The sequence below is a fragment of the Pinus tabuliformis genome, chromosome 1_2 (assembly GCF_031772625.1).
Source record: "Pinus tabuliformis cultivar Carrire ecotype Pingquan chromosome 1_2, CPIR1, whole genome shotgun sequence".
NCBI lineage: Eukaryota > Viridiplantae > Streptophyta > Pinopsida > Pinales > Pinaceae > Pinus > Pinus tabuliformis.
The window spans coordinates 143635118-143651423 of record NC_142298.1 but is presented as its reverse complement, the minus strand read 5'-3'; the positions used below and the strand labels follow the sequence as shown (position 1 = coordinate 143651423).

The window sequence follows — 16306 nt, the reverse complement described above, 5'->3', positions numbered from 1 at the left end:
TGGCCAAACGGGGTCCACAGTTTGGTGTTTCATCTTCTAGGGTTAGGTTTTTGGATGCTGAGGGTTTTCCATTGTTTCTCAACAATAAATAGGCCTTCGAGCCTCATTGTAACATAGTTCAGAGGCATGTAGCCGCCACATCTCTTCTCAGAGATAAGCTACCATCACCCTAGCTGGTTTATTTCCATTTCTGTTTGTAAGCATATTTTAGTATTTTACATTAATGAAATTAAGTATTATTTCTGTTGCATCTCTGTGTTTATGGTTATCTCTGTAATTTGTTGTGTTCCTGTTTAAATCCGGATCAACAAGCCAAGACAAGAGGACACAAGATGTGGCGCCAGCCAAGGACAAACCCCAATGTGGGGAAACCCTTGATCAATTCTTCTTATATTCTTCAATAGTTCAGCAGAGAGAGAGATAGTACATATACATCAGAAGTCAACACTTTGACTTGTCAAAATAAGAGCAGAGATCTTCACCATGAAGATAACATAATCAAGTTGCAGATCTGATGATATGGACTGTAGTTCTGAACTCGGGTGAAGGCAAACATTCTTCAATTGATTCTCCAAGGTGATTCCATCACCATGCTGCACCCAACACCATGCTGCATCAACCATACTGCATCCAATCACCATGTAGCATCTTCCAGAATGTTGTCCTCCTCCTGCAGTACTAGCAATCATTGTTTCATCAACCCAAACTCATCTCAGACAACAATGTAGAACAATGTATCAAGGTGGGACACCACCTCTGCCATGTTGTCAAGTGTGAAAATTCTACAACTACAGCAACTGATTTACTTTTCCTACTTATTTCATCATACATTATTCATGAAATTACTTCAACAAACATTAAAATAAATACTACTGCAGATATCACATCGTAATGCAGAAACAAAAATATGCACACATTGACACAGTTATTTTGGACTAATGTCCCCGAAAAAACCCAATGTGGGAAAACCAGTGCAGCAAGGGAAGATTTTATTATTCAGCAATTTTCTTGTACAACAGGGTGCCAAACTGGCTTACCCACAAATAAACAAACTTCCAACACTTTCTTAAACCCAGCGTAGGCCCTACTAACCTCTGCTACAGCCTAAAACCCTCTGTGTCGACCTGAAACCCTCTACGTCAGCCTACTAAGGCTCTGTGCAGCCTCCCTGAGGCACTGCGTCACTCCTGCAACCTCTGCGTGGATGACGCAGGCCCTTCTGGCTCTTCGCAGTCTCTGTTGCCTCTGCGTGGCTTCCTCTGGTTCTGCGTCTGCCTCTTCTGCGTTGATCTCCTGTCTCTTTGTTCCGTACTTGCTGCCTCCTGACTACTCTCCAGACCACTGGTTCAATTTGTCAGCAAACCCCCCTCCAGAAATTGAACTGACTGGTCTCCCTCAGTGTATTCTCCAAGTGCCCCTCAAGCCTCCTCTTATACTTTTTCTGTTGACATCTCAACAGCCGAGATTAAGTCCCTAATCAACGGCTAAGATTAGATCTAGCTTGATCCATGTCTTTTGAACCATTCTAACACAGATTCATATTAATACACAATAATATTTTATTTTCCCTAAATTTAGACTTAGGGACTCTATTAAAAATATTAATTATTTAATATCTCCTGATCTGTTTAGAATCTACCCAAACCCTTTATGGGTATTGTAGATCTCATATTCCCCACCCTCTCCACCAAATTTCGTGGCTAGAGCACATCCGATGCTACCCCAAATCAACACTCCCTCTTAGCAAGGACTGTGCTCTAGCAATACTTGTCATTGAGTATTACTCTGATCATCCGACATCGGTACCTATGCTGATGCTAGGACTCCCTACCCAACATCCTCTGCACCACTGCATCCTGTACTGCTGCCCATAGTTTTGCCACTACCACTGTTGCATCTGTACGACAACTCCCTCTGCATCTGTGCTGCTGCTAGTCCTTTCTCCCAACACTACATCTGCACTGCACCTTCCTCTGTGTCTGTGTTGTTGTTGGTCCTTTCTCCCAACACTGCATCTGCACTGCAACTTTCTCTGCATCTATGTTGTTGTTGGTCCTTTCTCCCAACACTGCATCTGCTTTGCAACTCCCTCTTCATTCGTGTTGCTAACACGCTACTTTTGAAAGGGGTTCTTTACCATCCCCATCTTTTCCCTGAAGTAGTCAAATTTTGACTTTCCAAGGGCCTTGGTGACGATATCTACCACTTGTTCCCCTATAGGAGTGTAGCTCAACTGTACAGCTCCATGTTGGACACAATCTCTAACAAAGTGACACCGGATATCAATATGCTTTGACCTATCATGAAATACTAGATTCTCAGAGAGTTTGATACAACTCTGATTATCACACATGATCCTGTTCGCCTCCATATTTCTTCTGAATAGGTTTACCAACAGTTTTCTAAGCCTCACACGAAGTTGTGCTTGCTACCATATATTCTACCTCAGACGAGCTCAAAGCCACAGACTTTTGTTTCCTACTGCACCAGGAGGTTATTCCTAATCCAATGTTGAAACAGTACCCAGAGATAGTTTTCCGAACCACTGAACTTCCTGCCCAATCTACATCAGTGAATCCACTCAATCGGATATCCTTCCCCTTGTTGTACAAGAGCCCATAATCAACTATTCCCTATAAATACCTGAGAACGTGCTTGGTTGCTGCCCAGTGAGCCCTCTTTGGTTCCACCATGAACTGACTGAGGGTGTTGACAACATAGCAAATATCTGGCCTGGTATTGACTAGATACATCAGGGACCCTATGAGCTATCGGTATAGGGTGGGATCGACATCCTTGTCTTCTGATGCATCAATCTTCTTCTAGTTGGTGATCATTGGCATAGCCATAGGTCTACAGTCTCCCATCCCAAACCTTTTCAAAATTTCTGTAGCATACCTTCCTTTTGAGCATACCCCTTAGCCACAAACCTGGCCTTGTATTTTTCAATACTGTCGTTCGCAACATATTTGATCTTGTAGATCCATCTTGAACCTACCACAAATCTGTCTAGAGGCCTTGACACCACCTCCCAGACATCGTTGACCATTATGGAGTTATACTCCTTCACCATCGCATCGAGCCAGAGTTGATGCTGAGCTGCCTCCTTGAAGCTGGCAGGCTCTCCATCCTGAGCTACTAATGCCTAATACCTGTCTAGCTGTTTTTGCTCCATTTTACTGTTCCTTGGCTCTCCAATGAAGTTCTTTGCATCACGTAGAATCTAACGAAGCTCCCTGTTGGTTCTTCCTCTACCAACAAGTGCTTCTGTTTGCTCCTCTTTCTCATCCTGAGAATCTTCCTGATCTGAGGAAGGATTCTTCACTTCCGTTGGTTGAAGAGGCATGACCAATGAATCCTCTTTCCACTGCTCCTTGGAAGGCATTTCGCGAGATCCTCTGAAAGCTCTGTCCTCCATGAACTTTACATCTCGTCGTACTACTACCTTCTTGCTCCTTGGAAGATAGATCTTGTATGCCTTAACGTTCTCGCTATATCCTGCCAAATACCCCTTTTCTGCAGTCTGATCCAACTTCTTCCTCTTTTCTTCAAGTATGCGACAATATGCCAAACTCCCAAATATCCTGAAATGACTGACTTCAGGTGTCTTCCCAGTGAAGACTTTCTCTGGAGTAATTTTGCCCAATGCCCAATGAGGAGTCTTGTTCTGAACGTAGATAGTTGTGTTGCATGCTTCTGCCCATAGGAATTTTGGCATATCCTGATCATACAGCATGGCCCTAGCTGCTTCTACAATAGTCCTGTTTTTCCTTTCTGCTACCCCATTCTGCTCCGGATAGTAGGGCACTGTCCACTCTCTTCTGATGCCCTCCTTAGCGCAATAATCAGTGAAGTCCTTATCGACATATTCTCCACCATTATCTGAGCGCAAGACTTTGATTTTCTTACCTGTCAGATTCTCCAATAGAGCCTTGAACTCCTTGAATCGACAGAAAACCTCATTCTTGGTTTTCAAAAAATAGATCCAAGTTTTCCTCGAGTGGTCATCAATGAAGGTAAGGAAATAATTGGCACCACTGAGAGCTTTGACGGACATAGGTCCATAGATATCTGAGTGTATCAATCCTAGTACACTCTTGTCTCTGTGGTTGCTCCTAGGAAATGTCGCCTTGGCATACTTTCCTAGAGCGCATCCCCTGCATACATCATCTTGTTCTGTACTCAGATCCGGAATTCCTGTTACAGTGCTCCTGAGAATTCTCAGAGCTCCATGGTGCAAGTGACCCATCCTTCTGTGCCATAGTTCGTTCAAGTTTTTGTCCCCATGACTGCCTATTAGTGCCATTGGAGATTCTAGTTGTAATCAGTACAACCGATTACTTTTGATCCCGATCTGCACTTTCTTTTTCCAAATCGGGTGTTTGACGTATACCTTTTCCTTGATAAAGTAGACATCATAGCCCTTGCCTTGTAGTTATGACACGGAAAGTAATTTCATCCCAATCCTGGCACATGTAGCACATTTGTGGCACGAAACCGCTCTCCCGATTCTGTCTGAAAAACTATGGTACCCTTTCCTATTGAAGTACACTTTGCCTTGTTCCCCATGGTGATCTGAAAGTTCATCTTCTCTTCTCGATATTCTGAGAAATACTCCCTGATTCCCATCATATGCCACGAGGCTCCACTGTCTATATACCATACTTCTGATGATGCAGCACTAGTCACGCACGCCACTTCTTCTTCCAACCTGGAAGCCAACATAGAGAAACCGAAATCTCTCTCTCTTGTGCAATCTTCTGAAAATTTGCGTGAGTCCCCTGAGGTGGATGCCTCTGCATCGTGGTCTCGACCCATAACTGATTTTCCCTTTCTGTCTCTGATTACTTCCTCTGATACCATGTGAAAATGCTATCACTGCAGCAACTTATTTACTTCAACAAACATTAATATAAATACTGCTGCAGATATCACATCGTAATGCAGAAACAAAAATATGCACACATTGACACAGTTATTTTGGACTAATGTCCCCGGAAAAACCCAATGTGGGAAAACCGGTGCAGCAAAGGAGGATTTTATTATTCAGCAATTTTCTTGTACAACAGGGTGGCAAACTGGCTTACCCACAGATAGACAAACTTCCAGCACTTTCCTAAACCCAGTGTAGGCCCTACTGACCTCTGCTACAACCTGAAACCATCTGCATCAGCCTACTGAGGCTCTGCGCAGCCTCTCTGAGGCACTACGTCACTCCTGCAGCCTTTGCGTGGATGACGCAGGCCCTTCTGGCTCTGCGCAGTCTCCGCTGCCTCTGTGTGGCTTCCTCTTGGTTTTGCGTCTGCCTCTTCTGCGCTGATCTCCCGTCTCTCTGTTCCGTACTTATTGTCTCCTAACTGCTCTCCAAACCACTGGTTCAATTTCTCAGCAAACCTCGCTCCAGAAATTGAATTGACTGGTCTCCCTCAATGTATTCTCCAAGTGCCCCTCAAGCCTCCTCTTATACTTTTTCTGTTGACATCTCAACATCCGAGATTAAGTCCCTAATCAACGACTGGGATTAGATCTGGCTTGATCCATGTCTTTTGGACCATTCTAACACAGATTCATATTAATACACATTAATATTTTATTTTCCCTAAGTTTAGACTTAGGGACTCTAGTAAAAATATTAATTATTTTAATATCTCCTGATCTGTTTAGAATCTGCCCAAACCCTTTCTGGGTATTGGAAATCTCATGTGCCCCAACCTCTCCACCAAATTTCGTGGCTAGAGTACATCCGATGCTACTCCAAATCAACTCACCTCATACAATAATGTAGAACAATGTATCAAGGTGGGACACCACCTCTGCCATGCTGTCAAGACTGACACAAAAGCCTTAGCTGCTGGCTATGGCCTATGGCCTAGCCCAGCAGCAAGTTAAGCAACAATCAAAAATGTCAATGAAGCAGTATTGACTTTGTTGTCAGCACTGTGATTTACCAACCATATAAACCAATGTTGATAATATCGGCGATATATCGTCGATATTCGAAAATATCGCGATATTTTCGGCAAAACGATATATCGCCGAGAAAATATCGCGATATTTTCTGTTTTGATAATATCGTGATATTTTCAAAATATCGGCAAATATCGGAAAATATCGGCAAAATATCGCGATATTTTGAAAATATCGGCTATATTTAAAAATTTGGAAAAAATATTTTTTATGCTTGCCGATATTTGCCGATATTTTGCCGATATTTTCGCCGATATTGCCGATAAGATATTTTTTGGACCCTCGCCGATATTTTCCCGATACCGATATTATCAACACTGATATAAACAGTCCTAGGAACATCCTTCTAACACAGTGCTGTCTTCATACTTCTTTTACCATGCTGCCACAAATTCCACGCTGTCCTTTCAGGCCTGGATATTCTGATAAGGCTTCTTCTTATCTGAGTAGTAGCCTTCCTGTTTGACTGTGACTAGGGCAGATTGTGACAGCGAATCAGGTCACCTTCTAGACTGTGATTAGGGCCTTTTCTAGGCCTCCTTACTGCAGCTTAAGGCACCCTCAAATACTACGTATAGAAGCCTCCCCTTTTCTGCTTGTGAATGCCTTTTCTTGCTGCATATAAACCTCTTTGACTGTGGCCAGACAGCGTATAGTTAAGGTGGCTTTCAGACCTGCGGCAAGGGCTCTTTTAGAGCTTCCCTTGACAGCGGATGGAAGGTCCTGTAGACATTTCCTTGCTGTGTAGACAGGTCTCCTCTTGCTGCTTATAAAATCTCCCTTTTACAGCGGCTAGGTATCTTCTTCCTCTGCGGCTATGAGTCTCCTTTATACAGTCATTCAACTGCATTTAGAGGGCTGCATTAGTCCTATTTTCTGTGGCTAGGGAATAACAAGACCCTCCTTCCTCTGCGTCTAGATGACTGCTCCTAGGACAGCGTTTAGGGCTTTTAAGGACAGCGTCTTAGGGTCTCTTATAGACCTGCGTTTAACCTCTCCTTGCTGCATTTCCATGACTGCATTTGACTGTAAATTAGGGTAGCGTAGGCACTCCTAGAAAATTTCTCCTCCACGTTTAGGGCTTCTCCTTGATTGTAATTGGGGCTCTCCATGGCAGCATATAAGAGGCTGTGTATAGGACTCCTCCATGACAGCATTAGGGTCTAGGGCATCCTCTAGGGCAGCGTATCCTCTTTAGATCTCTCCTCCCACCACAACCCAGACAAGTGGAGAGGAAGAGATCACAAGAGGTGTGCCTAAAATGACTTGCAAGCCACCTATATTTATAGTGCAATGTTGAGGATAGATGGGGGTAATTTGGTTGCTGGCCGACCTTGACGAATTGTCACATAACACAAGTAAATTCATATCTCCATGAATACATGTCAGAATCGGATGATATTTAGATCAATCCTACACCTCTCGACGACAAGAATCCAAGAAAAATATCAGCTGCCATGAATAAGATGACCCACATGGAGTTTGGCTCTAGTTGCCAATTTTAACATTTTGGTTCTATTTGGAGTTCTGATGTTTGAGCAAATTTTTTGTGTTTATGTCTATGCAAGCTTTGTTTATTACTGTAAATTTTCCTTGGGGATATTACATTGCTCTAGATAGTCTTGCTGATTTATATTACAGTTATATTAGGGCTGGATATCTTGTTCTAGTTGTCTGTTACATGCATTTTTATTCCAGATTTATGAGTTGTACAAACCCTAGATCTATCCATCGTTCTTTCCCTCATTTCTTTTGTTTATAACTTGTCTATTGTTGAACACTTTTATATGATTTTTATAACAGTGATTAGTTATTTTCATATTTGCATTATTTGGCAGCAATTTATAATGGATAATAACTTGATAATCCCCTAGAAAAGTCTTGGCCCTTGGAGCAATTTAAACCAATTCTGAAGTCTACTTTGAGGGACAACCTTATACATAACTTGCTTGATATATTTTGTTGGTGGTGAATTGAGCAGCTACTTAGGTGACCTTAGACTTGATTGTGTCCACAGTCTTTGCCTTAGGAGCCTTAAGTCCTATGGGGCAATCATCCCTTCTGTTGGACTTGTCAATCACTAAAACAAGGGAAATTGTTGCTTAGGTTATACTGGCAACACTTCTAACATTCCACTAGTCTTTGCACCTAGTGAAATATTTGCACCAAGGTGCAAGATATTGTGATAACAGGAACCAATAAAATGTAAGAAAATAGGAGACAAATACAAGGACTTAAACTGGCAACAGATCATGAGGTGGCAAACCTAATACTGTAAGGAAACTTGAAGCTAGTTATGGAAGCAGTGAGGGGCAGTCATATAATTGAGAATGCAGATCTTTCAATCTGATTGAAGAGTGCCAGATGATATTGCAGTCCTTAGAAAAAAAAAGAATCAAAGGTATCTACATGGGAAAAGATTGCACAGCAAACAGAACCATAAAAATATGTACATGGGAAAATAATGCATGGTGAACAGAAATATAAAAGGAGTTCTTCGCCACCAAGTGTAACTGCTCAAAAATTAGTGGGAGGAGGAATCTGCAAAGAAGTTTAATGTATAATTTATATATTATGTTACCTGCATACTAAACTTTGTTAAAGATGGGAAAATCTAGAACACCTATTTTTAAGATGGTATGCTTTGAAGATCCATGAGCAACCATGATCCCAATGGCTAAGAAACAACCCATTTTTTATTTGCACCGAATTTTTAATTAAATTTGAGATACTTGCAATTCAGCTCGTGGTTTACAAGGATGCAAAGGACAGCAGAATTACATAGGATGGGCATCATGATTAATGAAACTGGTGTTATCTGTATACATTCCACACATGCTTATACCAACAACCACCACATATTATAGCTACTTGATGGTTAGATAGGTTGTCATTACAAGACTAATAATGCATTAGCTTTTTTATAAATTATATTAGATGTAATAACACATTGTCTTGAGCTTCTTCATTTGTGATTACAGGTCCATTTATGCGTGCAACTTCCTTTCAAGTTTAATTGGTTTTGTCCCAGTTTAACATGATGGATAGACTACTATTTAGACTAACCTCATATAGTCTCAGGCAAGCCTTGTCAGATTTTGTGTTCTTCGCTGCTCCAATCACCTCAAACTTTAGACTTGGTTAAGAAGCCAAGGTTATCAATTGTTAGTGCCATGCTATGGACCATTAGAAAGGTTGAAGGACATACGACAAACATCTTGTAATTCAAGGATAGACATATTTGTGCCAAATTGATATTAGTTGGAACTGTGCTCTGCAGAAGGCTGACAATGCAGTTCCTTATCCTTCTAAAAATAAAAGGTCCTTTTCTTTCCAAAAAGGAGAAGAACATACCAAAGCTGCTCTTTAGCCTTAGATGCTTAACAAATAGCGGGGGTTGAGAAGGTTTTGGAAAAAAGCAACATAGCATCCCTAGAAAGAACGTTCTACACATTCAAAGAAGATTCCAAAATACATTCCTGGATTATTTTTGCCTTAAGGTAGCTCCCTGAAAAAGAAAATGCATCTGCAGGTTCCAATACTTACAGTTCGGATTGGTTCTTCAGGTCGGCCAGTAGCACAGTCAATTATTGTATGAATACCAACTAGAGTGGCTGGAATTGTCTCTGGCTTGCTTAGGTCTCCCTGCTCATAACCAGAGAAGCTATTTAGCATCTTGTAAAAACATTCTCAAGCTAACAAATGGGTGTCTATGCATAAAAGTATTTGCAGATCTGCCGTCTAAATTTGCTGCTCCAATAGCATCTACAAAGAAAGTCCCACCACACTTCATTTAAGGGTATGGAATGACCAACCCTTACGTTTTTTACTTGTCCTTTAACCATAAATATGCAAAATAAATAGCTGTGCTTTTCAGATACTTAGATAGCATGACATTGAGAATGCACACCTCAAGCAATCAACATAAAATGTAGAAAAACAGTTTTCAGGTGTGTTTGAGCAAATTGATTACAAACAATTTATAAAAGTTCAAGGATACCATAAATTGAGTTATGTCGAAAACATTTATACAAACCATCAAACAGATGCATACAATAAACACAACTCTAGTTGATCATGGGAGTAGGCCTTCTCATACTTGGCTCTCAAACTGCATCGCAGCAACTGTAATATTCCTAGGGAAATTTTATAGTAAATATGCAAAGCAAACAGACAAAAAGCCACAAAATTTAAACACACGAATCAGATCACAGAAATGCACCAAAACTGTGTTGTTGAGCCATTTTATTAAATTTTGAAGAGCATACAACTAGGTGCTGGAAAGAGTGAACCTTGGCTTGCTCAAGGCAAGCTAGCTAAGCCCAAATGACAATAGGAAATCCCCACTCAAGTACGCTACTGCTATGTCTCCTGGCTCTGCACTGAACTGCCCAAAAATACGTTGCTGGGTGATAAGATCTGTTGCTAAGGCCTCCTGTGGTGCTCAAAAAATTTCAGGAAAATTAACCCCGAACTCTCCTCGATATACCCAGAATAACCCACTAAGAAATTGAGCTATGGTTGAACCCAGAAATTTGGCCCTCTTTTGTCTCTATGGCTTTGCTATTGGGAAATTCAGCCCACCTGTCTATCCTTCTGCAAATGCTCCAAAAAATGGCTGCAAACTCCAAGCAAAGGCTCTCCTTAACTCCTCCTCAAACCTCAAGCCCAAACTCCCTTCACAACTCAGCTCCCTAGTGAGCCTCCTACAAGCACTACGCAATCCCTGTGCTACTAGCTAAGTCTCCTCCACACAAAACTCGCACCCACTGTTGGAACAACTAGAAAAGGATGGAACTCCCTCCTTGGGTTGGCACTCGAAATCCATCGAAGCAAGGGCTGAGATCTCCACTCAGAGACACTCGTATCTAAACAACCCTGCAGACTTGGCTTCAGCGCAAGCGTGCTATGTCATAAACACAAATTCTGAATAGATGATTGAATGATCAAATGAGTGCCTCCTCTTCCTTTTTGTCAAGATGCCTCCAACGCCCTCATGTAGGCCCTCCTCGATTTCCTCCCACCGAATTTCCCTCCAAGGCATGTGTATTCTCCATGTGGGCTAAAATCCTCCAAGTGTGGCCCCCGCGCTCCACTAGGGGCTCGATTTTCTCCTTCTCCTCTAATGTTTGAGCTTGCTTTTAATCAAAATTCAATGTGGGGCCTCTAAAACCACATTTCCTAAGTGTCAACATGAATAAATACAAAATTTATCAAAATTGATATTTACACTTTGCAATAATGCGAAGTGGGAATATCACAGTCCTCCCTGCTAAAACGTTGCTTGTTCTCAAGCAACTGCAATGAAGGATGATGAAGTATTTGCTCCCCTTCCCAAGTGGCATCCTCATCTCGTAGGCTCCTCCATCTGATCAGGTACTCTTTGATGACCATGTTCCTCAAATGCTTCTCCCGAGTATCCAAAATACCCTTAGGCTCCAGAACTAAGTGCCGCTCATCATCTACGAGAGGTAACTCGGCAACTGTTGTCCCAATGCCTTTTTCAGGCAAGATACATGAAAAATGTTGTGTATCCGACTACCCAGGGGTAACTCCAGCTCATACGCCACCTCCCCACCTCTGCAAGTGACATTGAATGACCCATAAAAGCGAGGTTTGAGCTTCTCGACCCCTTTTGCTTGAGCAATGATTGCCTGTATGGCTGAAGCCTCAAGAAGACCAAGTCCCCTACCTCAAACTGTCTCTCGACTCTGCCCCTATCTGCATAAAGTTTCTGCTGGTTCTGGGTTGTCTGCATGTTGTCCTTGAGAGCCTGTAAAATGTCTTGCCTCTCCTGTATCCAATCCTTGGCCCCAGGGGCCTTATTGTCTCCAAACATCACGTCAGCAAAAGACAATGCATCATAATTGTATAGAGCTCGAAATGGGGACACACTTATGGACATGTGGTATGTGGTGTTGTAATAGTACTCACCCAGATGTAACCACCGTATCCACGCTCATTGATGGCATGTCACATAGTTACGCAAGTAACCCTCCAGCCATTTGTTAACTATCTTTGTCTGCCCGTCTATCTGAGGGTGGTAACTAATGCTCGGAGTGAGATCAGTGCCCACCAGTCGGAATAGCTCCTGCCAAAATCCCCCCATGAACCTGTTGTCCCTGTCACTGACAATGGTCTTCGGAAGACCGTGTAGCCGAAACACCACCCTAAAGAACAATTCGGCCACCTGTGAGGCCAAGTACCGCACTGAGATGGCAAAGAAACGCGCGAACTTCGTTAGCCGATCAACCACCACGTATATGCAATCTTTGCCTTGTATTGTGGGAAACTCGGTAATGAAGTCCATCAATAAACTCTCCCATTTCAGTAGTCCCGGGCAGCGCAGAGCTAGCAGGCTGCAGCAGTGCGAGAGGCACAGAGGAGGTTGCAACAGTGCAAGATGGCACAGAGAGGTTTGCAACGGTGCGAGAGGCAGGGAGTTGTTGCAGTAGCGCAGAGGCAGTAAAGGGAGCACTTGATAGCGGCAGAGGGAGCTTCAGCATTGGAAGTGTTTCTAGCCTGACAAGGATGTTAGTAGTTGGGTGGATCAGTTACTTACTTCTCAGTAACTGAGTCGCAGTGCAATAGTAGTTAACAGTAGCACGATGCAGCATGATGAGAGGGGGTTGCAGTGCAGATGCAGTGTTGGGAGAAAGGACCAACACCAGCACGGATGCAGAGGGAGCTGTTGTACGGATGCAACAGTGGCAGTGGCAGGGCCGTGGGCAGCAGTGCAGAGGATGTTGGGCAAGGAGTCCTAGCGTCAACACAGGTATCAGTGTCGTATAATCAGAGTGATGCTCAATGTGGAGTATTGCTAGAGCACAGTCCTCGCTAAGAGGGAGTGTTGATTTGTGGTAGTATAGGATGTGCTCTAGCCATGAAAATTGGAGAAGAGGCTACAGCACATGAGATCTCCAAGACCCAGAAATGGTTTGGGCAGATTCTTCCCACTTTAGGAGATATTAAATAATTAATATTTTTAATAGAGTTCCAAAGTCTAAACTTAGGAAAAATAAAATATTGATGGGTATTAATATAAAACCAGGTTAGAAGGTTCCAAAAGACATGGATCAAGCCGAATCTAATCTTATCTGTTGATTAGAGATGTAATATCAGTCGTTCAAGGACCAACAGGAAAAGTATAAGAGGAGGCTTAAGGGTCTGTTGGAAGACACACCAGAGTGATCAGTCATTCGATTTTCTGGAGCAGGGTTTGCTAAGAAAAGTCGAATCAGTGATCAGTTGCAGCGAGGGGCAGTGAGTACTGGACAGAGAGGCAGAGATAGTGCTGAGAGACCAGCACAAAGGCAGAGAGGCAGACGCAGAAGCCAGAGCAGGCCACGCAGAGGCTAGCTAAGATAGCGCAGAGGCCAGAGGGCCTGCGTCATCCACGCAGAGGGCAGCAGGAGTGACGCAGAAGGTCGTAGAGGCTGCGCAGTGCCTCAGAGGGCTGACATAGAGGGTTTTGAAGCTGACGCAGAGGCCAGGAAGCCTAAGCAGTGCTTCAGTTGTGTCAGAGAGGGTTTCATGGGGCAGATTTTCTGAATATTTGCTTCCGAATAGAGAGGTATTACTACCAGTTATTTTTCTTTGTCGGGTGAGCCAGTTTGGCACCTAGTTGTACTCAAGGATATACTGCATAATAATATAACCCTCAGAATTGCTACACCAGTTTTCCCGCATTAGGTTTTTCCGGGGACGAGTTGTCCAAAAATAATGGTGTCACTTGTGTGTTTGCTATTTCTTTCAGTTGTTGATCTATAGATGGTTGAGACTGTGTTGTGTTTATTTCAATATTTATATGTTTAAATAACCTGTTTGTAGTTAACAAGTAGGAAAAATAAACTAGAAGAATACAGATATAATTTCTAACAGATAGACTTAAAAATTTCAACAGTGATAAGCATGATGAGGATGATGATAACTCTAATGAAATGATTGGAAGTTGTTGTCACACAGAATGTCTAGGCACCACGAAAACGGCTCAGATCGGGAGTTGTCACCCTGATCCCCAATCTCTCCGTTTAATTTGTCTCCCTACAGCAGGCTAAGGAGGGTAGACCCTATGGAAAAATGGAATGGAGAAGAACTAGTTGGGAACCAACCAGTTCAAGAGATACAATGAAGCGATCAAGTACTTGATTAAGATTTAGCAAGACTTATAGGATTTGATTAGATTTTAAACGATTGATACCAGTGCCTTATGGAGTCAACGATCTTGTTTGGGAAATTAAGACCAAGTAATTGATTAGCAACTGCTACTTAGATGAATGACTATCTTATATGAAATGCAGATCCTAAAGCTAATGTGAGATGCAAGAATCTTGGTTAATTTTAGTTAAATGCCTATCTAAGTTTTTTGAATCCTTCGATCCTTTCTGTGTTGAGCTTAATTTCGTAGTAATTGGCAGAAAGAAGATAAGGTGAAGCACACTAAGGTGTGATTAACGATACCTCTCCTGAAAATCTAACATACCCGATGCCTCCGGCGCTGCAGAGAGCTGTGGCTCTGACGACTGCAAAGTCACCGTTTTAAGTACTATTAAAAGCAGGCTTCTCAAGCAAAGATGGATGGATACCTATCTCTCTATCAACCAAGTTTATGCTTGGAAGTAAATTTTATTTATGCAAAGCTAACTTATATGTGAATGCACTAGATAATGAGATGAAGTTAGACACGAGGATTAGAAACACTTGTGTCGCAAAAGCTCTCAATTACCAAAATGAAATGTTTGCTTTATTAGATGAAGACTTAAAAATAAACTCCTGAAAATATTACAATTAAACCACATGCTTATTTCAAATCTTTTTTAAACAATTATAGCTCAAAGAGAACAAAAACTTCTTTGCAATTTAATATCAATGTCAACAAATGTTCAAAAATAAATACTCAGCTTAGGAAACAAAGATACACAATATATTACAATTTCATGACAGGGTACTTCAACAATCACTCGAAATATTCGTAAAATATCTAACATGTAACGAACATCAAATAATTCAAGTAATGACGATCAATTTCAATAGGCGCAAAATATTCTAGCAATTAAATTTCTAGAGATCCAAATACTTTAAAAAACCATGAAATTTAAATGCTAATCAATTCACAATCCTAGAATTAAAATGATTTATGCTTAGTGACCTAAATCTAGGAAAACTTACCACTTTCCTATAGTCAATATTTAGATACAAAAAAATTAAGTGTGTTTGACTATGGAGAAGTTAAAATGCTTTATACCACAAAATTTTTCTTTAAGATTTTACCTTTAGCTCGAAAAGACACCAAGAAAGAACTTTAAATTGACAATTTAATAATTCCTTAGGCAAATTTAATGTGCTAGGCTTTACGAAACAAGACTAATGTGGTAAATGATCAATTAGGATTTTTTAATGTGACCAAAATAAATCAAAAGAATTTAATAACTTTTCAAATTTTTTAAATGGGCCAAAGGCCACATAAAGAAAATTTGAAAATCTTTTAATGCGAAAAATTACCTTTGATTTAAATTTTTAGGTCTCGAAGTCACAATAAAAATGCAAATGAAACCCCTTTTTTATTTTTTAGTTTTGTTTTTAGGTTTTTAGGGCTTTGGCTTTATATTTATTTAATTTTTTATTTTTTAAGCAAAGTCGAAATCAAAAAAAACAAATTAAAATGAAACACCAAGAAAAAAATAAAAAAGAAGAAATCGAAGGCCAACTTTTTATTTGTTTGTGTATGTTTTAGATTAAAAAAAAAACTCAAAATAAATCAAAACAAAATAAAATCATAAAGTGAAAAATACGTTTAACCCTATCTAACCCAGCGAACACACAAACAAAAGATAAGAAAGAAAACGAAAATCGAAATCGAAAAGTTTGCAGGTCCGACAGGTTTTCGACGGTGAAAGGAAGAGAGGAGCTCGACGTGGACAGGGAGAGACGCTACGAGGGGATGAAGAGAAGTAGCATAAGGAAAAGCAACGTGCAGGTTTAAGAGCGGAGGGCTTGGCAGCGAAGCTATGGCAGTGAGAAAATCGCGCGGAAGGAAGAAGGGATGCGAGAGAAAACGCAGAGATGGAGGAGTGATTAGCGGGCAGGGGACTCGAGTATGAAAGGAGGAAAAGCTGCAGGCGACGGCGGGAGAGACACAATTTGATGCTTTTGAGTTTGCTTGTGATGCAGGTCTGGGCAGCGTATGGAATGCGATGGCAGTTTGATGTGTTTTTTGCAGGTGAAGGAATGGACGCGTGAGGGTTTTGTGCAGGAATGGAGGGAGCGAGAAGGGAATGCCTGCAAGTCGAGGAGAGCAGCGAATAAGGGAGGCTACAGCAGAGAGAAAAAAAATTCGGAC

The 16306-nt window shown here is 41.5% G+C and overlaps 1 protein-coding gene across 2 annotated transcripts in view; it reads right to left on the bottom strand.

Moving 5' to 3' along the window:
* The window catches only part of HCF244 (NAD(P)-binding Rossmann-fold superfamily protein), a 468107-nt gene that overhangs the window by 330298 nt on the left and 121503 nt on the right, over positions 1-16306 (bottom strand). For both annotated transcript variants that reach the window (XM_089394834.1, XM_089394835.1), the window contains exon 3: positions 9514-9612. In XM_089394834.1, the coding sequence (XP_089250960.1) occupies positions 9514-9612 (99 nt within the window). The remainder of the gene's footprint in view (positions 1-9513; positions 9613-16306) is intronic.